This window comes from Neoarius graeffei, chromosome 8 (assembly GCF_027579695.1).
Source record: "Neoarius graeffei isolate fNeoGra1 chromosome 8, fNeoGra1.pri, whole genome shotgun sequence".
NCBI lineage: Eukaryota > Metazoa > Chordata > Actinopteri > Siluriformes > Ariidae > Neoarius > Neoarius graeffei.
This window is the reverse complement of record NC_083576.1, coordinates 65,325,319-65,352,423: the sequence shown is the minus strand read 5'-3', so window position 1 is coordinate 65,352,423 and position 27,105 is coordinate 65,325,319. Positions and strand designations below refer to the sequence as shown.

At 40.8% G+C, this 27,105-nt stretch overlaps 1 protein-coding gene across 1 annotated transcript; it reads left to right on the top strand.

Annotated features, from left to right (window-relative positions):
• Positions 1-8,567: 8,567 nt before the first annotated feature.
• Positions 8,568-26,828, top strand: thoc3 (THO complex 3). The gene is made up of 6 exons (XM_060926995.1): positions 8,568-8,767; positions 12,960-13,116; positions 21,239-21,443; positions 25,151-25,312; positions 25,976-26,076; positions 26,198-26,828. Exons 1-6 carry the CDS (start codon positions 8,588-8,590, stop codon positions 26,359-26,361), a joined length of 969 nt encoding a protein of 322 aa, XP_060782978.1. The 5' UTR covers positions 8,568-8,587; the 3' UTR covers positions 26,362-26,828.
• The last annotated feature ends 277 nt before the right edge of the window (positions 26,829-27,105 follow it).

Below are 27,105 nucleotides of genomic sequence, written 5' to 3'. Positions count from 1 at the left end.
AGTCACCAGTTAACCTAACCTGCATGTCTTTGGACTGTGGGGGAAACCGGAGCACCCGGAGGAAACCCACGCGGACACGGGGAGAACATGCAAACTCCACACAGAAAGGCCCTCGCCGGCCACGGGACTCGAACCCGGACCTTCTTGCTGTGAGGCGACAGCGCTAACCACTACACCACCGTGCCGCCCAGAATGATAAATGATGTCTTAAATCATGATAAAATGAAAACACTCGGTCCAAACAAAATTCAAATTGGATATAAAATTATCGAAAATAAAGAAGAATTATGTGATGAATTCAATGATTTTTTTTGTCAATATTGGGCCTTCACTAGAAAGCAAAATTCAAAAAGGACCACAGGACCCTCTGAACTACATTACCTTACAAGTAGAATCTAATTTATCGACCTTTATACCACCAACTAATGCCGAAATCACAGACATCGTCAAAAACCTAAAAGATTCAGCTACTGGGTATGGTGAAATAAGCGTTAAAGTTCTAAAACTTTCCCTGCCCTATATCATTGCCCCTCTTACACACATTCTTACTCTTTCCTTGCAAAATGGAGTTGTTCCTCACTCACTAAAAGTTGCAAAGGTTATTCCCATTTTTAAAAGTAGTGATCCACTTTAATATCAACAATTATCGACCCATATCTGTCCTCCCCTGTATATTTAAAGTTCTCGAAAAAATAATATATAACCGTCTTCTGAAACATTTAGATCATAATAACATCTTATATAAACACCAATGTGGCTTCAGAAAGGGCTATTCCATCTCTATGGAACTGATTCAGTTAATGGACAAAATTTCCTCAGCTATAAACAACAAAGAGTACACCACAGGGATTTTTCTCGATTTATCTAAAGCATTTGACACAGTAAATCATTCTATTCTACTAAGCAAACTAAAACGATATGGCATAAGTGATTCTGCATTAAATTGGTTCTCTTCTTATCTATCTGACAGACAACAATATGTAACAATCAACAACACTAAATCTACATTTAAAACAGTACAATACGGAGTACCACAGGGATGAATTTTAGGACCTTTACTATTTCTAAAGATTTTTTTGGGGGGGCTTTTTTCACCTTTATTATTGGATAGGACAGTGTAGAGATAGGAAATGAGCGGGAGAGAAAGACGGGGAGGGATCGGGAAATGACCTCGGGCCGGAATCAAACCCGGGTCCCCGGATTTATGGTATGGCGCCTTATCCACCTGAGCCACGACGCCCCCAACTACTGTTTCTAATATACATCAATGACCTTGCACAAGCTTCCACAATCATCATCTTTATCTTATTTGCAGATGACTCCAATCTTTTCCTTTCGCACTCAAATTTTAATACTTTAATAAAATTAACTAATCAAGAATTAGAAAAAGTTATCTCGTTCGAGGTTAATTAATTATCTATCAATGTCAAAAAAACATACTTCCTTATTTTCTGTAATAAAAATAAAACCTACAATAGAAATAACGCAAAAAATCTTACTAAAAAGTATGCCCCTTTCTCAAGAGTGTCGAGCTAAATTCTTAGGCGTAATAATAGATGACAAACTGACCTGGAAACCACATATAGCCATGTTATGTAAAAAAAATATCTAAAACTATTGGACTTATGGAAAAAATCAAACATCTTATTCAACAAACCATTATCACCATATATAATAGCTTAATATACCCATATCTGACCTACGGAAATATTGTATGGGGATGTGCCTACAAAACTACACTACAGCCCCTAATACTACTCCAAAAAAGATTTGTTCATATGGCCACCGGATCCAGTTTTCATGCCCATTCTTTACCTCTATTTACGAAGCTTAAGATTTTAAATATTTTTGATATTAATAGACTTCAGTTAAATATCTTCACTTTCCAATTTCTTAGAAATTCTCTTCCAGACACTTTTGATAGTTTTCTAAATCTTAATTCCCAATTTCATGCTTACCAAACTCGACAAAGCGACCAACTACATATCCCTCTAGTGCGAACATCCTTAGGCCAAAAGAGTGTACAATACAAATGTGTAATTGAATGGAATAACCTCCCCCTTAAAAGTTTTACATGCATGATTCGTTTTAAACGTGATCTCAAAAACCACCTATTTTCATTCCCCAGCCACACTTGACCTTTACCTTTAATTAAAGCTCAGTCTTGGATCAAATTGTAAAATATTACACTACACCATGCACCAAGCTTCTGTTATTAGTACAATATTTTTTCACCATTTGAAATAAATTAATTATACTTTTTTTTATTTTTTTATGTATAGATCCTAGGTTACATTTTATTCATTTCTTATTTTCACTCATTAATTTATATTTTGTTATCTGCAATTGATATTTTGTTAATATTTTTTTTATTTCAGTTATGATATCAGGTATAGTTTAATGTATAATTTCATATGTTATTAATTATCATATTATTATTGTTATCATTATTTGTTATTATTTCTCATTATTTACTATTGTTAATTTTATTTTCTAATTTGTTAAATTTGTATTAATTGCTTGTTAATTTAAATGGGTGAAGACTTAGAACAAAGCCATCGAGGCTTTTCTTCTTCCCCCAGCATGTTTTGTTTTTGTTCCATTTAGGTTTTTTTTTTGTAAATTTCTTTTATCATGTGCAAATAAATAAAATCAAAAGAAAAAATAAATAAAATCAAACATCAGAGCTATGTACAATAAGTGCAAAAGTCAGGTACAAGAAGTGCTGAACTTCAAGACAAGAAGTGCCAAATGAACAAGTGACAGAATAACACTTCCTGTAAGAATAACACAGAATAACTTAGAATAACACTTACTTTCTCTTGACATAACTATCAGCAAACAGCCAAGGAAAACAAGTTATCCATACAAATGAGCTGACAAAGTACAACTAAATAGAGAAAAATAAAACCCCAACGGCTAACATTTAAGTCATCATGACCAGGCTAGATAGTACACAGCCTGGGCAGGTCAAGACCACTACGTGATTAAACAGTGCGAAGGAAAGTATGGGACAGGTCTAGCCTGAAGAGGTGGGTCTTCAGTCTGCGCTTGAAGGTGGTCAGTGAGTCAGAAGTTCTGAGCCTGATGGGATGGTCATTCCACCAACAGGGAACCAGGACAGACAGCAGTCTTGAACGGAGAGGAGGAGGGGCCAGATAACCAGTAGCAGCGGAGTGTAGGGATACCTTTAGGTTATTTCTTTGGGCTGCATATCTTTGGAATGTGGCAGGAAACCAGAGCACTCAGAAGACCCCCATAGAGACACAAGGAGAACGTCAAGGTCAAGGTTAAAACTTTTTTTAAAATTGTCATTTCAACCATATACATTTGGTACAGTACACAGTTAAAACGAAACAACGTTGCTCCAGGACCATGGTGCGACATTAAACGTCACAGGACTACAAATCTACAAATAACAACATAAAGTGCAAGAGTGCAGCGAGTGCAAACATTGCAGACAATAAACTACACGCAACACAAAGTGCAGACATCGACAATATAAAGTGCAGACAACAAAAACAGTGCAAAAATGACAACTAGCACAAACAGACAGTACACTGCCAACCAGTACACTCTAAAAAATAATGGGGCCAGTACCGGTTCTTCAGGGCGATGCCATAGAAGAACCTTTTTCAGGGCTTCAAAGAACCGTTCATGCAACAGTTCTTTAAAGAACCATTTAAACCATTTGTTTGAGCAGTGAAGACAGATTTGTGTAAACATAGCCTATGTGCATTGACCAGCAAATGGTAAGAGAATGCCAGGCTCTGAAGAACCATTTCCAATGTGAAGAACCTTTCGCATAATGTAATGGTTCATCACAGAGTTTTGACTCTCCATGGAACCATCCAGAGATTTGAAGAACCACTGAAGCACCTTTATTTTTTAGAGTGTACCTTCATCCATCCATTATCTGTAAACGCTTATCCTGTGCAGGGTCGCGGGCAAGCTGGAGCCTATCCCAGCTGACTGTGGGCAAGAGGCGGGGTACACCCTGGACAAGTCACCAGGTCATCACAGGGCTGACACATAGAGACAAACAACCATTCACACTCACATTCACACCTATGGCCAATTTAGAGACACCAATTAGCCTAACCTACATGTCTTTGGACTGTGGGGGAAACCTGAGCATCCGGGGGAAACCCACGCAGACACGGGGAGAACATGCAAACTCCACACAGAAAGACCCCCATCAGCTACTGGGCTCAAACCCAGAACCTTCTTGCTGTGAGGCGACAGTCCTAACCACTACACCACCGTGCTGCCGCCAACCAGTACTTGTTACTGTTAATATGCGGAAAGTTGAGCGTGTCTTTTGAGGTAGTATATGCAAAAATAAATAAACTCCACACAGAAAGGGCACAGTCGGCGACACGGTTCAAACCCTGAACCTTCTTTTTGTGAGTGCTAACCAGTGTGCCACCGTTCCACCTTTTTACTTCAAGTGAATGGAAACTGTATAGCACTCTACATCATACAAACACATCCTGTACAATTGTGTCCTTCCAACTTTGTGGCAAGAGTTTGGGGAAGAACCACATGTGGGTGTGCTGGTCAGGTTTCCACATACTTTTGGCCTTATGGTGCATCACTAAGCACTGTATTTGAGAAACAGAGAAACAGGTGAAATAGTCCTTCCACACACTAGGAGGCATCTCATCTCATTTCATTCTCTCTAGCCGCTTTATCCTGTTCTACAGGGTCACAGGCAAGCTGGAGCCTATCCCAGCTGACTACGGGCAAAAGGCGGGGTACACCCTGGACAAGTCGCCAGGTCATCACAGGGCTGACACATAGACACAGACAACCATTCACACTCACAGTCAATTTAGAGTCACCAGTTAACCTAACCTGCATGTCTTTGGACTGTGGGGGAAACCAGAGCACCCGGAGGAAACCCACGCAGACAACATGCAAACTCTGCACAGAAAGGCCCTTGCCAGCCACGGGGCTCGAACCTGGACCTTCTTGCTGTGAGGCGACAGCGCTAACCACAACACCACCGTGCCACCCTAGGAAGCATCTTCATTTCACTAATTTTTTAAGCATTCGGCACAGTGAATAATTAAGTAGTTTGCAGATAAGACAGTAGTATTTACAGACGGTTCAAAAAAGCCTGAATCTAGACGCATTGCTGCTGCAGTATATATATCCCACAGTATGGCACAGCTATAAAAAGGAGAACAGACCATCTTTCAGTATGCACAGTAGAGCTTGTGGCCATAATGGTAGGATTACTATGGGTAGAGGAAAACAACCAAAACAATACACTAATAACAAAAGATAGTTTATCAACACTCATGAACATCGGGTCAGGGAAATCATGCAGGCAAGATATCATAAATGAAATATACCACATTATTTACAGGATATACAGAATGGGTTTAAATGTATGTTTCATTTGAGTTCCTGCTCATGTAGGGGTAGAAGGAAACGAGGATGTAGACATATTGTCAAAACAATCAGTGAAATCACAAACAATTCAGCTGCAAATTCCACTATGTAAAGCTGAGGCTAAAACCCTCATTAAAAGTCAAACAGAAAATGTATGGCAGGAGTACTGGGACACCAGTGATACAGGAAGACATCTCTACAATATACAAAAGCATATGGGTGTTGGGAGAAAAGTAGGAAGAAACAGAACAGAGGAAACCATCATCACCAGTCTAAGAATAGGTCATACAGCACTCAACAAGACACTTCATCCATCCATCCATCCATCCATTACCTGTAGCCGCTTATCCTGTTCCACAGGGTCGCAGATGAGGTGGAGCCTATCCCCAGCTGACTGTGGGTGAGAGGCGGGGTACACCCTGGACAAGTCGCCAGGTTATTGCAGGGCTGCCACAGAAACAAACAACCATTCACACCTACGGTCAATGTAGAGTCACCAGTTAACCTAACCTGCATGTCTTTGGACTGTGGGGGAAACCGGAGTACCCGGAGGAAACCCAGGCAGACACGGGGAGAACACGCAAACTCCACACAGAAAGGCCCTCGCTGGCCATGGGGCTCGAACCGTCTTGCTGTGAGGCGACAGTGCTAACCACTACACCACCATGCCGCCCTCAAGACACTTCATATAATAGGAAAACATCTGACTGGGTTATGCAGGCATTGCAATCAGCCACAATCAGTGCAGCATGTGGTAATGGAGTATGACTTCTATAAGGAAGAGAGAAAGAATCTAAGTGAAGCACTTAAAGAAATAAAGCTTAACTTCACACTAGAGAACATCTTAGGCAAGGCATTAGGACACGTATATGGCCCACTAATGACATTTTTAAAAGAAACAAGTGTAATAGGGACATTCCACCGAATGGGTGCCATTTGCTTGTTGTACCACTCCCAAATTAAACTTAATTTGTTATATCTTTTCAACACTGATTATAATAACACACATATTTAACTATTCAAAATGTGTATTGGTCAACCTCAGGCTATGTTATTTATTTTTTTTACAAGGTTTGGAAGTCAAAGATGGCTGCATACTCTTTATATGAGTAACAGGACTGAAAGTAACAGGACTGAGTTTTTAGCTTAGGATTAGCTAATACATGGAATTAAGCCACATGGTGTCATCGCTAATAGCATGACCACACTTAGCACATTCTAGTGATTTACCAAAAATCTGTATTTTTAAAATAAACAAATATCATCTAAGAAATAATTTAAGTAACGGGACAGTATGCTGACATTGACCTTATCAGTCAAAGTTAAAAAATCATCAAATATACAGAAAAGTAAATGAGAGAACTAACTTTTGGTCTTCCCATGGCCTTCAGAAGACACAACTGATGTAACTTCCTGTTGAGCATGTGATTTATGGAATGTTCCAAATTTGTCAGATGGGGTAATCTCATCTCTTCTCATTATCTCTAGCTGCTTTATCCTGTTCTACAGGGTCGCAGGCAAGCTGGAGCCTATCCCAGCTGACTACGGGCGAAAGGCGGGGTACACCCTGGACAAGTCGCCAGGTCATCACAGGGCTGACACATAGACACAGACAACCATTCACACTCACATTCACACCTACGGTCAATTTAGAGTCACCAGTTAACCTAACCTGCATGTCTTTGGACTGTGGGGGAAACCGGAGCACCCGGAGGAAACCCACGCAGACATGGGGAGAACATGCAAACTCCGCACAGAAAGGCCCTCGCCAGCCACGGGGCTTGAACCCGGACCTTCTTGCTGTGAGGCGACAGCGCTAACCACTACACCACCATGCTGCCCAGATGGGGTAATATGTTTGGGTAACAGGACTGAGTGAAAACCCAGGGACATGACTGAAATGTGTATTTTAACTAAGATATTGTGGATTTCTTATAAAAAAAATATATTTAAACCATGGATAGGATATGGAGTCACACAACAGTGCAAAAGAAATACTGTTTCTGAACGATTTTAATCATAATATTTCATAGTTAAGTATAAAGTTAGAGTGCGGGGCCAGGCAACACATGCTATTTTTCAGTGTTTTAGGTAGTTTTTATTAATCCTTACAATTATATATCTTAAATTTGAAATCAGATCAACGTGCAGGACATTCTGCGTAATAAGGAAATGTATTTTAAAGTACATTTTTATGTGCATTTATACATCATATAATTTTCTAGGGATGGAAATGACACCAATTTGGTGGAATGGCTCAAGGGTTGTTTTACAATCAGGGTACAAAGTTTGTGTCACAGGGGTCCAAAATTCAAATAGATTCAAATTGGTTCTTGTACCAGTTTTTAAGTGAAGGACAAGTTAAAGAACAGATTTCAGGTAATTTTTTGACATATGTGTATGGTAGTTTTGTGTAATCTGCTATAAGATAAAGAAGATTAAGTGTAGCTTTAAGCAGGGCTGGGAGAAACAAATGAAGTGATTCTCGGAGAGGACTTTTTTTTTTTTTGACAATTCAGAATCCACTACTTCCATAGTGCTTTTAAATATAAGGCTGTAAAGCTTTGTGTTAGTTGTCTCTAATATTTATGTCCCAATATCTTGACCACATTTTAGGATGAAAATAATCATTTTAGATATGTTATTTTATATTGAAAAATTAGCTGTCTCGGAGAGGACATTTTTTTGACACAATTACATACTAATTTGATCAAAATAGTCTGAAAACTTACTGGCATTCAACATTAAAACTTAACTATGTTTCCAATGATATGGAACCAAATATGTGCTTTATGGTATAAAGAATGATGTAAGTGCATCCCTTTTGGAGCTACCTGTGGTCAAAAAAGCACTTTTTCTAAATGACACGAGTAATTTTGCTAAATATGACATATATTGCCATACATCCACCAAAAATAACGCTATCACCAATTTTTTTTGCATGGTAAATAGAGCTATCACAGGGCTACAATAAACAACCAAGTTTATTTAGTCAAGCCTTTTGATATTGAAGATAATAAGTGTTAAATGTGATTTTTAGCTTGCGTACACTGATTTTAGTTTTTTGTGCCCCTACCAAGCTTCTGTTCCACACTCCAATCCAGTAGGTGGCGGTAATGCACCTTTAAGCTGGCATGCCAACCGCCATTAAACCCAAAAGAAGAAGAATGAATTAGCAGATGGCAATATGGCGTCCTCGTATTATCATGAAATGCACGAGAATTTCAAAAACAACAGCAAAAGTCGCGAATTTCCGGCCCACAGTGCGAAAGTTCACTCGGTGGCTTGGAGCTGTGATGGAAAAAGATTGGCTTCGGGTTCATTCGACAAAACTGCAAGTGTTTTTGTCCTCGAAAAAGACCGACTGGTAGGTGCAAGTGTTAGTGGCTAACTGTGTTTTCCATACTTCTGTACTAAACAGGATGTAAGAAAGTATATTCCACTGTTATCATGTATTTAATTAATATAGTACAGTAGTATGAGTTTACATAAGCACCTCATTCCTCCATCTGAACAAGAGTCAATAATAAAGCAATAATGGGTTGTTTTACAATCAGGGTACGCAAGCTAAAAATCACCTTTAACACTTATTATCTTCAATATCAAAAGGCTTGACTAAATAAACTTGGTTGTTTATTGTAGCCCTGTGATAGCTCTATTTACCATGCAAAAAAATTTGTTGATAACGTTATTTTTGGTGAATGTATGGCAATATATGTCATATTTAGCAAAATTACTCGTGTCATTTAGAAAAAGTGCTTTTTTGACCACAGGTAGCTCCAAAAGGGATGCACTTACATCATTCTTTATACCATAAAACAAATATTTGGTTCCATATCATTGGAAACATAGTTAAGTTTTAATGTTGAATGCCAGTAAGTTTTCAGACTATTTTGATCAAATTAGTATGTAATTGTGTCAAAAAAATGTCCTCTCCGAGACAGCTAATTTTTCAATATAAAATAACATATCTAAAATGATTATTTTCATCCTAAAATGTGGTCAAGATATTGGGACATAAATATTAGAGACAACTAACACAAAGCTTACAGCCTTATATTTAAAAGCACTATGGAAGTAGTGGATTCTGAATTGTCAAAAAAAAAAAGTCCTCTCCGAGAATCACTTCATTTGTTTCTCCCAGCCCTGCTTAAAGGAACAGTCCACCGTACTTCCATAATGAAATATGCTCTTATCTGAATTGAGACGAGCTGCTCCGTACCTGTCCGAGCTTTGCGCGACCTCCCAGTCAGTCAGACGCAGTCAGACGCGCTGTCACTCCTGTTAGCAATGTAGCTAGGCTCAGTATGGCCAATGGTATTTTTTGGGGCTGTAGTTAGATGCGACCAAACTCTTCCGCGTTTTTCCTGTTTACATAGGTTTATATGACCAGTGATAGGAAACAAGTTCAGTTACACAAATTGAAACGTAGCGATTTTCTATGCTATGGAAAGTCCGCACTATAATGACAGGCGTACTAACACCTTCTGCGCGCTTCGGCAGCGCATTGATACAGAGCTCAGATATCAATGCGCTGCCGAAGCACGCAGAAGGTGTTAGTACGCCTGTCATTATAGTGCGGACTTTCCATAGCATAGAAAATCGCTACGTTTCAATTTGTGTAACTGAACTTGTTTCCTATCACTGGTCATATAAACCTATGTAAACAGGAAAAACGCGGAAGAGTTTGGTCGCATCTAACTACAGCCCCAAAAAATACCATTGGCCATACTGAGCCTAGCTACATTGCTAACAGGAGTGACAGTGCGTCTGACTGACTGGGAGGTCGCGCAAAGCTCGGAGAGGTACGGAGCAGCTCGTCTCAATTCAGATAAGAGCATATTTCATTATGGAAGTACGGTGGACTGTTCCTTTAAAGCTACACTTAATCTTCTTTATCTTATAGCAGATTACACAAAACTACCATACACATGTCAAAAAATTACCTGAAATCTGTTCTTTAACTTGTCCTTCACTTAAAAACTGGTACATGAACCAGTTTGAATCCATTTGAATTTTGGACCCCTGTGACACAAACTTTGTACCCTGATTGTAAAACAACCCTGATACTAGTCATTTCAGCTAATGACTGCTGTCATTTCTAGCCTCATTCTTGTATTGAACTAGGCTTTGGTTCCTTGTCACTGATACCATGACACATTTGCTGTGGTTATTAACATAGGCCTAATCCTAGAGGTCATTTATTCATATAGTCTAGTGTCTTTTTCTTACATTTACTAGGAATTATTCATTGGATGACATTGTTTAGTTAATAAGATCCTAGAGAATGAGAAAATGCCAAATGAATGGAGAAAGTGTGCTAGTCCCAATATACAAGAATAAGGGAGATGTACAGAGCTGCAGTAATTACAGAGGGATAAAATTGATGAGCCACACCATGAAGCTATGGGAAAGGGTATTGTCCATCGTATTGTCCATTTACACTTTATACATCTTTAATCTGGGGCGGCACGGTGGTGTAGTGGTTAGCACTGTCGCCTCACAGCAAGAAGGTCCGGGTTCGAGCCCCGTGGCCGGCGAGGGCCTTTCTGTGCGGAGTTTGCATGTTCTTCCCGTGTCTGCGTGGGTTTCCTCCGGGTGCTCCGGTTTCCCCCACAGTCCAAAGACATGCAGGTTAGGTTAACTGGTGACTCTAAATTGACCGTAGGTGTGAATGTGAGTGTGAATGGTTGTCTGTGTCTATGTGTCAGCCCTGTGATAACCTGGCGACTTGTCCAGGGTGTACCCCGCCTTTCGCCCGTAGTCAGCAGGGATAGGCTCCAGCTTGCCTGCGACCCTGTAGAACAGGATAAAGCGGCTAGAGATAATGAGATGAGAAATCTTTAATCTTTGATAGACTTCACTGCTACACTGTTTATACTGTCATATTTATACTTGCACTGAAAATTCTGCGCATACTGGCATTTATTTATTTATATTTATACTGATAATTACTATACTGTCAGACTGCTGTTTCTATTTACATTGTTCATTCTGTTTATGTTGTCATTCGCCACATTTAAATTTATGCCGTTAATTCTGTTCACACTGCCACATTTGCACTTTCTGGATTGCCACTGTCTTGTCTTTTCTTAGATAGCTTTAGCTTGTGTGTGTAACCCCCCCTTTTTATAGTTTATATCTTGTACCTATATTTTATATTTCATGTTTATTACTGTTTGCACTGTGGATAAGAGGGAAACACAATTTCAATTCTCTGTATGTCCTGCACATATGGCATTATTGACAATTAAGTTAACTTGAACTTGGAGGCGAGATTGAGAAGAGAAGTAGCAATCTGTGAACAGCAGTACGGGTTTATGCCAAGGAAGAGCACATCGGATGCAATTTTTGCTCTAAGAATGTTAATGGAGAAGTACAGGGAAGGCCAGAGAAAGCTACATTGTGTGTTTGTAGGCCTGGAGAAGGCATACGATAGAGTGCCGAGAGATGAGTTACGGTATTGTATGATAGAGTGGAGTGAATGAGAAGTATATTAGAGTGGTGCAAGACATGTATGAGAACAGTGAAACAGCAGTGAGGTGTGCAGTTGGAACGACTGAATGGTTCAAGGTGAAGGTGGGACTCCATCAAGGATCTGCTTTGAGTCCTTTTTTTGTTTGCCATTGTGATGGATAGCTTGACGGACGAAGTGAGGCAAGAGTCACCATGGAACATGATGTTCGCAGATGATATTGTGATATGTGGTGAAAGTAGAAAGGAGGTTGAGTTGGGTTTGGAGAGATGGAGGTATGCATTGGAACGAAGAGGAATGAAGGTGAGCAGGAGCAAAACAGAATACATGTGCATCAATGAGAATGGGGATGAGAGTGTAGTGAAGATGCAAGGAGTAGACGGAAAGAAAGTTGGTGAATTCAAGTACCTGGGGTCAACTGTGCAGGAAAATGGGGGCTGCGATAGTGAGGTGAGAAAGAGAGTGCAGGCAGGGTGGAGCAGTTGGAGAAGGATTTCGGGAGTCATTTGTGATGGGAAAGTCCCAGCAAAAGTGAAAGGTAAGATGTACAAGACAGTAGTGAGACCAGCTGTGATGTATGGATTGGAGACCGTACCCTTAACGAAGAGACAGGAGGCAAAGTTGGAGGTGGCGGAGTTGAGGATGTTAAGGTTTGCGATGGGAGTGACCAGGTTGGACAGGATAAGGAACGAGCACATCAGAGGGACAGCACATGTGGAGAGCTTGGGAATTAAGCTAAGAGAGATGAGACTGAGATGGTATGGGCACATCCTGAGAAGAGATGCAGAGCATGTGGGAAGGAGAATGTTGAGGATGGAGCTGCCAGGCAAACGAGAACGAGGAAGGCCAAAGAGGAGATACATGGATGTGGTGAGAGAGGACATGAAAGTGGCAGGTGTGGTAGAGAAGGATGCGGAAGACAGGGAGCAATGGAGACGAAAGATCCACTGTGGCGACCCCTAATCGGGAGCAGCCAGAAGGAGAAGAAGATTCATTGGATAACAGAAATATAACTGTCAAAATACTGTCTATCATAGTTTATTTGCTGTATGTTGGACTTTATCTGTTCTTTTGCTCAACACAGGTGAAGGAGAATAATTACAGAGGACATGGAGACAGTGTTGATCAGCTGTGTTGGCATCCAACCAACCCAGATCTGTTTGTTACTGCATCAGGAGACAAAACCATCCGCATCTGGGACGTCCGTACTACTAAATGCATGGCCACGGTCAGCACGAAAGGTAAAGCTCTTCCACTTCCAGCCACATTTTCTTGCTGTGAATAAAACACAGCAGGGCATATTGTTCTAGGAACATTATCAGCGACGAAGTAGTGTGATGACTTACGACGCAAACTTGCCAAAACAGCACGGTCTGAAGTGTTTTATTCCTCCCACAGCAATTTACCAACCCTGATTAAAGAACAACTTTTCTTCTGTTCAGTGTTGTAGAACGTTCATTCACAAGACATCTACAAGTTTGTTCGTAGTATCGCTAGCACTATTGTCAGAGCTGTGTTGAAAGGAAATGAATTAATACCTTCTGAACAAAGATTTGAGATTCAACAGCACTGAGGTATAAGGGTCTGTCTTTTAGAGGGGTACCAAATATAATATATACAGTTGCTGATGTGACAAAGTAACGTATTCTATCAAATTTATATACTAGAAAACAACGAAATATCTTGGTAATTGTAAATATAATAGTCGGTACGCTAAACGGCACAAGAGTCGCCATTTTTAAAAGACCGTGACGTCAGCCCTACCCACTGCACTAGGAGAGAAGCGTGTAATCATGGCGTCGGGCGCATCAAGTGAAAGCGACAGCTCTGTCGAATCATACGAAGAGATCCCACAAGACACACTGCAAGCAGGCTATGGCTTAGAAGGGTACCAGTTTGAACCTAGGAGAGGTACTCTCGACTCCGGTGATGAAGAAAGAAGAGAAGAAAGCTCGGATGACGGCGAGGATGAGACTGATGCTGACCATGGGCATGGCGAGCGTGGGGCAGAGCGTATGCGTGCAGGTGACACGGCGTGGTGCTCGTGCGGAAAATGTAACGTGGAGTTGCTCACGAGTCCAGCAGAATTTATTTGCTCCAATGAGATAGGCGCCACCCGTGGACTTGCAAAATCGTCGTAAGAGGCAGAAACAGGTATTTCCATTGAAATAACACACACACACAGTGGCATAATACAACCCTGATTCCAAAAAAGTTGGGACAAAGTACAAATTGTAAATAAAAACGGAATGCAATAATTTACAAATCTCAAAAACTGATATTGTACTCACAATAGAACATAGACAACATATCAAATGTCGAAAGTGAGACATTTTGAAATTTCACGCCAAATATTGGCTCATTTGAAATTTCATGACAGCAACACATCTCAAAAAAGTTGGGACAGGGGCAATAAGAGGCTGGAAAAGTTAAAGGTACAAAAAAGGAACAGCTGGAGGACCAAATTGCAACTCATTAGGTCAGTTGGCAATAGGTCATTAACATGACTGGGTATAAAAAGAGCATCTTGGAGTGGCAGCGGCTCTCAGAAGTAAAGATGGGAAGAGGATCACCAATCCCCCTAATTCTGCGCCAACAAATAGTGGAGCAATATCAGAAAGGAGTTCGACAGTGTAAAATTGCAAAGAGTTTGAACATATCATCATCTACAGTACATAATATCATCAAAAGATTCAGAGAATCTGGAAGAATCTCTGTGCGTAAGGGTCAAGGCCGGAAAACCATACTGGGTGCCCGTGATCTTCGGGCCCTTAGATGGCACTGCATCACATACAGGCATGCTTCTGTATTGGAAATCACAAAATGGGCTCAGGAATATTTCCAGAGAACATTATCTGTGAACACAATTCACCGTGCCATCCGCCGTTGCCAGCTAAAACTCTATAGTTCAAAGAAGAAGCCGTATCTAAACATGATCCAGAAGCGCAGACGTCTTCTCTGGGCCAAGGCTCATTTAAAATGAACTGTGGCAAAGTGGAAAACTGTTCTGTGGTCAGACGAATCAAAATTTGAAGTTCTTTATGGAAATCAGGAACGCCGTGTCATTCGGACTAAAGAGGAGAAGGACGACCCAAGTTGTTATCAGCGCTCTGTTCAGAAGCCTGCATCTCTGATGGGATGGGGTTGCATTAGTGTGTGTGGCATGGGCAGCTTACACATCTGGAAAGACACCATCAATGCTGAAAGGTATATCCAGGTTCTAGAGCAACATATGCTCCCATCTAGACGACGTCTCTTTCAGGGAAGACCTTGCATTTTCCAACATGACAATGCCAAACCACATACTGCATCAATTACAGCATCATGGCTGCGTAGAAGAAGGGTCCGGGTACTGAACTGGCCAGCCTGCAGTCCAGATCTTTCACCCATAGAAAACATTTGGTGCATCATAAAACGGAAGATACGACAAAAAAGACCTAAGACAGTTGAGCAACTAGAATCCTACATTCAACAAGAATGGGTTAACATTCCTATCCCTAAACTTGAGCAACTTGTCTCCTCAGTCCCCAGACGTTTACAGACTGTTGTAAAGAGAAAAGGGGATGTCTCACAGTGGTAAACATGGCCTTGTCCCAACTTTTTTGAGATGTGTTGTTGTCATGAAATTTAAAATCACCTAATTTTTCTATTTAAACGATACATTTTCTCAGTTTAAACATTTGATATGTCATCTATGTTCTATTCTGAATAAAATATGGAATTTTGAAACTTCCACATCATTGCATTCCGTTTTTATTTACAATTTGTAATTTGTCCCAACTTTTTTGGAATCGGGCTTGTAGACTATACTACTAGTACTACTATTAGTACTAGATCTATAGATCTGAAAATACATGTAGGGCTATATGTAATCACTACATTTATCACCACGTCAACATATTTGGCAAATAAGTCTTCCTCATATGCCGAGGGCAGGAAATGTTTTGAACATAGCCTTGAAGCGCGTGATGGCTTGAAATCACTTCTGCTGATCATACGTAGCCATGCTCGAACTCGCTTGGTGTTTTTCAGCGGAAACGAGTGAAAAGACATGTCTGGAGGATCGTTATGCTTTCCATCGGTCCTGTTATTATACCCGAAAGCAACACACTGTGGCATTGTGTAGCCGATCACTTACAATTCATCCTACTTTCCGATTCACACGTGCTAGTCCCAACCTCAATGAGCCAACACAACTGGGCACATACATACGTCATGAGTGTTACGCAGAGAAAATGAACGTGCATTCTGATTGGATAAAATTAATATCATGGCGGGCTGTTCAAACTGCGGAAATAGTTTGCTCGAGCTACTTTCAAAACACTATAACTTTCCAACCTTAGAACAAAAAACTTTTGTAAGTCTTGAATAAGGTTCGTTAATGTGTGTTTTATTGTTATATTTACTCTATATATTGCCCTCTGTTCCCCTTTAATTTGGCATGTCACTGCAGTGACGTGGCTGCAAAGTTTCTAGGGAAGAATTACAGTAGTGCTTTCCTGTTGCTTTCTATTGGATTGGGGTAAATTGGAGCACCCGGAGGAAACCCGTGCAGACGCGGGGAGAACATGCAAACTCCACACAGAAAGGCCACTTTTGGCCATGGGGTTCAAGCCTGGAACCTTCTTGCTATGAGGTGATGGCGCTAACTACTGGACTACCGTGCCGCCTGGTAGAAGGGTATTTGAATGAAATATGCAATTATTACGCTCATCAGGTGTGACCCTTGGATCAGTGTGATGGACAAATTGCAGTGCATTACATTATGACTATACGGTTGGTCATTGGACTCATTACAAAATTACACTTCTGTCCTTAATATATAGATGAAAGTCTTCCGGATTTACCCGGAAATCCGGATATTTGACAAAACTCTTGAAAATCTCCGGTTTCCCGAATGGAGAAATTTATTTTTCGGATTTTTCGCATTCCTAGATGCGGCGTAATACTTTGCATCGTCCTTGCATGGGCGCAGTCCTTAAATAGCCCAAACATAGTTCATTGATTAAAGACAGGTGTTCTTTGTTAATGGCGCGCGTGTCGGAGCGTGCAGGTGCACGAGCTAAGGCTTCAGGTGCACGAGCTAAGGCTTCAGGTGCACGAGCTAAGGCGCGCAGGACTGGCACCGTTCTGTGCAAGCGCAACACAATCGCACGAGAGAGCATGTTCAAGCTGCCAGTGTAGCTGCAGTCTTTTTAGTTGCGAATTGCAAGCATTTCCTCTTGTGTTAATAATTCGCCATGTCAAAACAAGCAAAACTTTCCTCCTTCTTTCGACATGAGAGGTAAGCAATTTATTATATTTTTTTTCCATCAAAGTTGCTTCGAAGCTAAGTTTTAGTGCCGTTTCTAGAACACATCATCAAGAAAACATGGAAGAAACAGCAATAATGGAAGAGCCGGTTTCTAAGCTGCCTAAAACTAGCAATGGGAATTTATTTTTTGTTACATAATGCACTCAGACTGCCAGTCAGTGTGTGACACACACACACACACACACACACCCTGAAAAATCCTAGCTACGCCCCTGATTTACATGAGAAATTTGGTCTTCTTTGGTCTTGTTTAAATTTACAGACAATACGAACTAATGTAAACAATTGGCTTCAACTCACTAAATATGAATTGGAAATTTTTAGTTCACTTTAGCTTCTGCAAACGCACAACTCTACTAAAAGATTGATAAACGAGGCTCAATGTCCCCAACATTGAAACCTGAAAGCTTTAGAAACTCTAATGCCACTTTTCCACTACAAACGCGGCTGAGTTGGGCTGAGCCGTGCCGTGCTGAGTCGAGCTGAGCGGGGCTATTGGAGTTGCATCTCGACTACAACCGCGCTGAACCGTGCTGGTTGGAAGTGGGTGGACACATTGGGTGGAGTTAGCGAAAGTGGGTGGATGTCACGTGATGTCGTTAAGCGGTGCAAACAGTGACATCAGTGATCTTTTAAGCGGTAGTCTCACAACCCGGATAGTAAACAATAAACATGGAGGACATGGAGTCGTTAGTGTTGCTGGTCTTGGTGCTGTGGCTTGTTGTCACCGACAACGCCAACAGATACTGGCAAGAGCGTATAGATGAGGCGAGGCGCATAAGGCTTCAGAAATTCTCGTAATTCGTAATTCTTCTTCTTCCGGGTTTACGGTGTTTACAGATCCCAGCGTGCTCGCGGGGCGTGTGTGGGCATGTGAGGACACTCCTCCTCACCAATCAGTGCACAGGGGAGTGTCTGCTCACGCCCCCAGCCTCACTCAGCTCGGTTTGGCTCGCTTCAGCCCCACTCCAAAACCGTGCGAGTTTTGGGTGCTAAGCAGGGCTGAAGCGAGCTGAGTCGTGCTGTTTTGAGATAGTCGAAACGCGAGCCGTGTCGGGCTGAAGTGAGCTGAAAAAGGGTAGTGGAAAAGGGCCATAACAGACCTTTACTTTTTAACAGCACTGTTTTGGGATTTTGCTGAGTTTAACTTCCAGACCCTCCAGGATTTCGCGATGTTGCGATCTGCAACTTGAACGCAAATTCAACCAATCCCCGCGAATTCAGGGCGGTGTTGCAATTATATCCAATCACCGCAACTTTCCTGCAAATTTGACCAATTATTGGCGTCGTCTTGAGGTGACGTCGACAAACTACCTTCCGCCTTACTTCCGTGTATACGTTCAAGAGAAGCAGCATGTGCGAGTCAGTGTTTATGTAGGCTTAAATTCTGTTACTGAAAGTGTGTTATGTTTACAGTGAAGGACTGTGTGCACTTTATTTTTTATTTTTTTACTTAATACAAGAAATTAATGGATGCCAACGTTTTTGCCAAAATGGTATTTTATTTTCCATTGTTTAGGCAGCTTCAGCATCATACTGTGAGATTCTGCTCAAATTGTTTTTTTTTTCTTCTATGAAGCCTGAGCCATTTATTTTATTAGTTTATAATTATTGTTTAATTTAGTCTTCAGGAGAGACTGCCTGCACACAGTACTAGTATTAGTGTTTTTTTTCTTACATGAAAGCTGAGGCATTTATATTATATTTTAAGGTAACTTCATGTTGTGCTGTGAGGTTCTCTGCACTTTAACTTTTGAACCAACAGGTGCATTTGGATAAGTAAAGCCTATTTTTCTGCGTTTTTGTAGTCCTGGTAATCTTTTATATTGGTAAAGTTGTTTATAGGACCATTTCTCAGTATCTGTTTTTTTTAATCAATAGTTTTTCAGTAATAACTTAATATTTAACATATCACTCAGTTTTAATCACAAAAAGAGAAAATCGCAACAATTTCTCGCAACTTTCACTTCCTCCCGCAATGTAATCGCAACAAAAACCTAAACACCGCAACTTTCATTGCAATTTTTTGGAAACCCCCTGCAACATCAGACATTTTAGCCCGCAACAATCTCAAAAAAGGCCCGCGAAATCCTGGGGGGACTGACCTTCAACTGTCTGATTTTTTTTTTTCAAAGTAATGAACTGTGTATCCAGGAAAATCACCGCCTTTTCTAAATGCACTCCTGAAAATTACTCATTAACTAGGGGAATTAAATTTGATATTTTTGACATGTTAATCATTAATGTACATGAAAGAAAAAGGCTTAAAAGTTCTAACTTGTTTTAGTGAAAATAAGTACTAGAATGCAGGGTTTTGCGTGTTATGTTGTTACAATATTTTTGTGGGACGTTGCCCCCCCCGACCCCCCCATCTTAGTTTGGCTTTCAAAGGTTCAGGATTTTTTTTCTTTGCTCCACTTTCATCTCTATTAATAGCTGTAATTGTGTCATTTCAGGAAATGTCTGTGCTCATGTATGAAGAAGAATCATAATCAGGTTAAAGGAGCAGTCCACCGTACTTCTATAATGAAATATGCTCTTATCTGAATTGAGACGAGCTGCTCCGTACCTCTCCGAGCTTCGCGCGACCTCCCAGTCAGTCAGACGCAGTCAGACGCGCTGTCACTCCTGTTAGCAATGTAGCTAGGCTCAGCATGGCCAATGGTATTTTTTGGGGCTGTAGTTAGATGCGACCAAACTCTTCCGCGTTTTTCCTGTTTACATAGGTTTATATGACCAGCGATATGAAACAAGTTCAGTTACACAAATTGAAACGTAGCGATTTTCTATGCTATGGAAAGGCCGCACTATAATGACAGGCGTACTAACACCTTCTGCGCGCTTCGACAGCGCATTGATATCTGAGCTCCGTATCAATGCGCTGTCGAAGCGCGCAGAAGGTGTTAGTACGCCTGTCATTATAGTGCGGCCTTTCCATAGCATAGAAAATCGCTACGTTTCAATTTGTGTAACTGAACTTGTTTCATATCGCTGGTCATATAAACCTATGTAAACAGGAAAAACGCGGAAGAGTTTGGTCGCATCTAACTACAGCCCCAAAAAATACCATTGGCCATGCTGAGCCTAGCTACATTGCTAACAGGAGTGACAGCGCGTCTGACTGCGTCTGACTGACTGGGAGGTCGCGCAAAGCTCGGAGAGGTACGGAGCAGCTCGTCTCAATTCAGATAAGAGCATATTTCATTATGGAAGTACGGTGGACTGTTCTTTTAAAGGGAGACAGCGTTTTCATACCCATCCTTTTATTTATTTATTTATTTACTTTTTTTTTAGTGCTTTTATCTACGTTTTATATTATACTACCAGTCCAAAACTTGGACATACATTCACTGTGTGTGTGTGAGTGAGTAAATAAATAACTCTCTCTATGGACAAACTCAGAAAATGCATGCGAGTTATGGATGTGTCTTGACATTTTTTATATTTTTGCATGTATTTTCTGCATTTGCAGCGTGTTGGCCCCTGATGGCCACCATAGTTTTATGGCCCATTCAATTTTCATAATTACAGTAGAGTGTTTCCCTTGAGTTTACTGGCTGGGGAGAGAAACACTGCACTATTTCCAGTTTCTTTTTTATCAAGCACTCAGTTCTTGTGGGCGGCACGGTGGTGTAGTGGTTAGCGCTGTTGCCTCACAGCAAGAAGGTCCGGGTTCGAGCCCCGTGGCCGGCGAGGGCCTTTCTGTGCAGAGTTTGCATGTTCTCCCCGTGTCCACGTGGGTTTCCTCCGGGTGCTCCGGTTTCCCCCACAGTCCAAAGACATGCAGGTTAGGTTAACTGGTGACTCTAAATTGACCGCAAGTGTGAATGGTTGTCTGTGTCTATGTGTCAGCCCTGTGATGACCTGGCGACTTGTCCAGGGTGTACCCCGCCTTTCGCCCGTAGTCCGCTGGGATAGGCTCCAGCTTGCCTGCGACCCTGTAGAACAGGATAAAGCGGCTAGAGATAATGAGATGAGATGAGACTCCGTTCTTGTTAAAAACAAGTTGGACGTGATTTTTTTTTTTTTAAATGTGCTGTCATTTTTAGGAGAGAACATCAACATATGTTGGAGTCCTGATGGTCAGACCATCGCTGTTGGGAATAAGGACGATGTGGTGACTTTCATTGATGCCAAGACTCACCGTCCACGTGCTGAAGAGCAGTTCAAGTTTGAGGTCAACGAGATTTCCTGGAACAATGACAACGATATGTTCTTTTTGACAAACGGCAATGGCTGCATCAACATTTTGAGGTAATGCTGAAATATTCCTTGGTAAATAACGGAACACAGCATTTGATCACTGAATCGGTTTGTGGTTTTATGTCTTGGATGCAGTCATGCAGGTCTGTCAGTAAATTTGTCAGTTAGAGTCGGATCTAAACCTGGTCTGAGACTGTTTAATTGGAGTGAGAACATAAATCTCTAGCAGGAAGTGAAGCAGTCCTGCAATGTATTATGGGTTTTATATGTAGTGGGGTTTTTTTTTTGGGCAAGAAAACAAACTGAATGCCAGAGGACAGATGTGCTGTGCTGTAAAAGTCTCGTGTATTCTGTTTCTCTTTGCTAAAGAACACAGTTGAATTTGGGCTTAAGGTTCACAAATCTGTGATAAATTATTCATTTTATATGTACAGTGCAGAAGTCTTAGGGGTAGTATCTCACTGGGCTGCGACAGCCCGTGACTAGTTGGAGACACAACAATTGCGATAAAATATGCGAATTAGCGTCAATTTTCACTTGGAATCACGCTGAATTGATATTCACATATTTTACCACAATTGTGTCTCCACCTAGTCGCAGGCTATCGCAGCCCGGCTTTCCCTCGGTGGGCAGGGAAGTAGAGGAAGCGTCACGGAAACTGACTTGAGAAGGGTTTGCGATGGCTTTGCGGCGCATTTGCGGCTATTTTGAGAGAAATTTTGTTGCGCTAATTTTTTGAACATGTTCAAAATTTCAGCGACGAAGGAGCGACACTTTGCGACTCATGCGAGGAAATTGAGAAGCCCCTCGAAAGTTTCAAAAGTGTCTTGAAACACTCTCGCGAATGACGTTTGCAGTTTGTCGCAAGCTGTCGCAGCCCAGTGAGATACTGGCTTTAGGTGCCATATTTTTTTTCACACAAACTTTTTGTTATAGATTTCTATTTTATGATGACTACATTATCGAGTCAATAACATATATATATATATATAAATTTTTTTTTTTTAGGAGTTCCAAATGTTTGTTTTCCAGCACAACATTAAATGTTACATGGGGAAAAAATGTTTGTATCTGAGCAGTGTATTACATAAGAGAGCACTTTTCAGATTAACAAAGAAAACAATGAAGGCTGCTGGGTTTTGGTGCAAAATGAAGAAGCGAGTGTGACAAAGTGTCCAGAAGAACTGGGGCTGGTTCTGTAAGATGCTCAGTAAAACCTACAGCTCATTTCCTTATCAAACTGCACTCACTGTACCTGAGACTACGGTTTTTAAAACATATTTATTTATTTAAAGCAAAGGGTCACCTCACACCAAATATTGACTTTGTTTCATTAATTCTGGCTTACTGCGTTTTTTTTTTTTTAATTTTATTTTTTTATTTTATATAAATATTAACGGCGGCACGGTGGTGTAGTGGTTAGCGCTGTCGCCTCACAGCAAGAAGGTCCGGGTTTGAGCCCCGGGGCCGGCGAGGGCCTTTCTGTGTGGAGTTTGCATGTTCTCCCCGTGTCCGCGTGGGTTTCCTCCGGGTGCTCCGGTTTCCCCCACAGTCCAAAGACATGCAGGTTAGGTTAACTGGTGACTCTAAATTGAGCGTAGGTGTGAATGTGAGTGTGAATGGTTGTCTGTGTCTATGTGTCAGCCCTGTGATGACCTGGCGACTTGTCCAGGGTGTACCCCGCCTTTCGCCCGTAGTCAGCTGGGATAGGCTCCAGCTTGCCTGCGACCCTGTAGAACAGGATAAAGCGGCTAGAGATAATGAGATGAGATAAATGTTAACATTTTTTTAAAGCAATTTTTGGTCTACAGCGTTTCTTTACATGTGCCCAAGACTTTTGCACAGTGCTGTACAGTTGAACTCAAAATTATTAGCCCCCCTTAAATTTTGGAACATTTTCCCAAATATCCTCCAAATGTTTAAAGCATTGATAAAAATTGATATACACAAACAATCACCAGTACTATTCAGATGTTTGTGGTGCATTTTGGAATATGAAATTAGTTTTAGGCTGTCTTTATATGAAATATGGTAAAAATGAGTTGGTCAAAAATATTAGCCCCCATGTGGATTCTTGCTTTTAAAACAGTTAATTAACCAATCAGCTTTTAAACAACACCTGTGCAATCAATTGGCTTCCTAGCAACACCTGTAGTCAATTGGCTCCATTCAACAGTTTAAAAGGACTCCAAGGAACAGGGCATTTGAATGAATGAGGAGGATTACTATTTGTCACAATGCCGAAGACTAAAGAAATAAGTCTTGAACTCCGACAAAAGATTGTGGAGGCTCATGACAAGGGCCAAGGCTACACTGCCATTTCGAAGAGGTTTACAGTCTCCAGAACTGCAGTTCGGTGCATCATTGCCAAGTACAAGGAGACAAATTCGGTCAAGAACAAACCTGGTCGTGGACGCAAGTGTAAGATCTCAAGAACTCTGGAAAGAAAAATTGTCAGAGATGTCCGTAAAGAGCCCCGTACATCTGCAAAGGAAATTGTTGCTGACCTGGCCTCTTCTGGAGTTTGTGTGTCAAGGCACACTGTTGTGAGGGCTCTTCATCGGAATGGGCTTCGGGGCTATCGTCCCAGAAGAACCCCCTTACTAAAACATCGTCACATCAAAGCCCGACTAAAGTTTGCCCGTGAGTACTTGAAGAAGAAAGATGAGTTTTGGAAGTCTGTGCTTTGGTCAGATGAGACGAAATTGGAGCTGTTTGGGCATATGGACATTGCCTATGTATGGCGAAGAAAGGGAGAGGCCTTCAACCCTGTGAACACAGTTCCCACAGTTAAACATGGTGGTGGCAGCATCATGCTGTGGGGCTGTTTTGCAGCCTCAGGTACAGGCAGTCTGGTTCGGGTGCATGGCACCATGAAAAAGGAAGATTACCTAAAAATACTGAAGGAAAACATGCAGAAGTCTGCTCTCACTTTGCGCTTGGGTCGTCGTTGGGTCTTCCAGCAAGATAACGACCCAAAGCATACATCTAAAATAGTCCAGCAATACTTCAAGGATACCAAGACCAACGTCATACAGTGGCCTGCACAGAGCCCAGATCTCAATCCAATAGAAAACCTGTGGCAAGTGCTGAAAAAGAACGTCCATGCACGAAAACCATCCAATTTGGGCCAGTTGGAACAGTTTGCAATGGAGGAATGGGCCAAAATTCCTCAGGAGACCTGTGCCAACCTAGTGAAAAACTATTCCAAGAGGTTGTTGTCAGTTGTGGGTCAAAAAGGGTACACAATTGACTACTAATGGTCAGGGGGCTAATAATTTTGAACATCTCACTTTTGCTGTTTTTGGTTGAAACTCAGTGTGATAAGATATCGTAATGAAACTTGTTGGACAATGTCTTCATAGTGCATTTATTTCAAGAATAAAAACATTTGTTGTCAATGGTCATTTTCATGGAGAAATCAAGAATTATGTTCAATTCCACAAGGGGGGCTAATAATTTTGAGTTCAACTGTATATATTAGTTGATTTTAGTTTTTTTCTATAATTTCTGCACATGCTTGCAAATCAGAAAAGACGAAAAGCAATTGACTTTGATTCAGAATAATGGATAAGAAAGCATCCAGTATTTGCTGATTTTATTTCCTTCTGTACATATAAAAGCATTCGTGAGCATCTTTGTAAACAAGCAAATTTATTAACGCATTTAAGAACCATTTGTCATTTAAGCAATTTACAGATTTTCATTCATGTACTTCTGTTTTTCACATCTGCTTTATGATTGATTTTCGGTTTCAGCTATCCTGACCTGAAGCTTGTCCAGTCAATTAACGCCCATCCATCCAACTGTATCTGCATCAAATTTGATCCCACTGGAAAATATTTTGCTACTGGAAGTGCAGATGCCCTGGTCAGTCTGTGGGATGTCGAGGAGTTGGTGTGCGTTCGCTGTTTCTCTAGGTAAAGAGATTTTAAGGCAGTTATTCAATTTGTTGATATTTTATTACATTTTTACGTCCAAAAGAAAGAATGTGATTTATATTTAAGTTATTCCATGAAATCGAGTCGTACATGAGCCGACAAGGTGCGTAGCACTGAGTTGGCTATAAGCCATGTATGACGAGATTGAGTGAGTGGAATAACTGTTTTATTCTATCCACATTCATTGGATTTTGAGAAACGGAGCATTTTTATTTTTTTTGCAAATGCGATAAATTCAAAACTTCATACAAAACGTCTGACAAAATAATTTCCACTTAGAATGTAAACAAACCGGTGAAATGACGGTAGCAATTTGTGAAAATGCTGTAATAATAATTCTTGAAAAAAAAAGTTCTTACCCTCAAATACTTTCATTCCATATTTATTTATTTCATTTCATTTCTATTTTTATTTATTTGTATTTTTGGGGGTTTTGTTTTCGAGTAGAGTTTTTATTTCGTCCTCGGTTGGTTCAACAACACGCTCTGCCATTTTGTTTTTCTCTACTCACAGTATATGAGCTGATATCCTAGTAGTAGAGTAGCCAATCAGAGCGCGCCATAGCTCATATCCAGTGAATGTGGATAGAATAATACTATATACAGAGTAACTTTTCATTCTACTGATTTGGATTTCCTACAGGTTAGACTGGCCAGTGAGAACCCTGAGTTTCAGTCATGATGGCAAAATGTTGGCGTCAGCTTCTGAAGATCACTTTATTGACATTGCTGAAGTAGAGACAGGTAAACAATTTTTCTCCTCCTCCTCTGTATACTGTAGTTGATTTGAGTGTTGGTACACTCTGTGACTTTTCCATTTTACATCTCCGCTTCATTCAGATGTTTGTGATGTATTTATGTGTAGGAGAGAAGCTTTGGGAAGTGCAGTGCGAGTCTCCAACCTTCACTGTAGCCTGGCACCCAAAAAGGCCCCTGCTGGCATATGCCTGTGATGATAAGGAGGGCAAATACGACAGCAATCGGGAAGCAGGGACTGTTAAACTCTTTGGCCTTCCTAATGACTCTTAAAGAGCAAAGTTGAACTTGGACGTGACTTTGTAACTTTAAACCATCTATTATTACTCTGAATTTCTTTACATTGCTCTTTTAAGAGGAGGAGATAATCCTGACTTGTTAACTGTTCATTGGAACTGTTTTTTGATATCTTCCTGTTTTGGTAATTGCAAATGCTTTCCTTTGTAGTGCTTGTGTTTGTGTCCGACAAGTACTTTGAATATCTGTAAATATGAAATGTTGTTTATACTTGAACTGATGCCATTAGTAATGAAATTTATTTTACAGGCCTGAGTGTTTTGTCATATTTTCACAAGTAACTGAAATGTCTGTTGCAAATTACAGGACCACTTTGGAAAATAGACACTAGAGGGCAGCATGGCCATTTCCACAGTAGTGCACACTTGCTGTGTGTTTTCCTGCTGCAGGTATTCCACTGTTTTTGTAGTGTGTTTTTATTAAAAAAGATGATTATAAAAAAAAAAAATTCATTTTGTTATCATATAGATGTGTATCAATTGCTAAAGCCTGGTAATTATCAGTCTGTCTGTTAGCAGCACTGAGAGTGAGGTCTAGCAGTAAACATAGCTGGTTTCTTGTGGACAAAAATACTCTGCATTTCATGTTTTGTTTTAGGAACATAGTATTTTCACTGGGGTGGCAGGGTGGTGTAGTGGTTAGTACTGTTGCCTCACAGCAAGAAGGTTCTAGGTTCAAGCCCAGTGGCTGATTGGGGCCTTTCTGTGCGGAGTTTGCATG

Excerpts from the sequence above, each read along its gene's own strand:
- thoc3 (XM_060926995.1), top strand. The coding sequence starts at position 8,588 with ATGGCGTCCTCGTATTATCATGAAATGCACGAGAATTTCAAAAACAAC. Across the intron at positions 13,117-21,238 it reads GGCCACGGTCAGCACGAAAG|GAGAGAACATCAACATATGT; the intron begins GTAAAGCTCTTC and ends TGTCATTTTTAG. Across the intron at positions 21,444-25,150 it reads GGCTGCATCAACATTTTGAG|CTATCCTGACCTGAAGCTTG; the intron begins GTAATGCTGAAA and ends TTTCGGTTTCAG.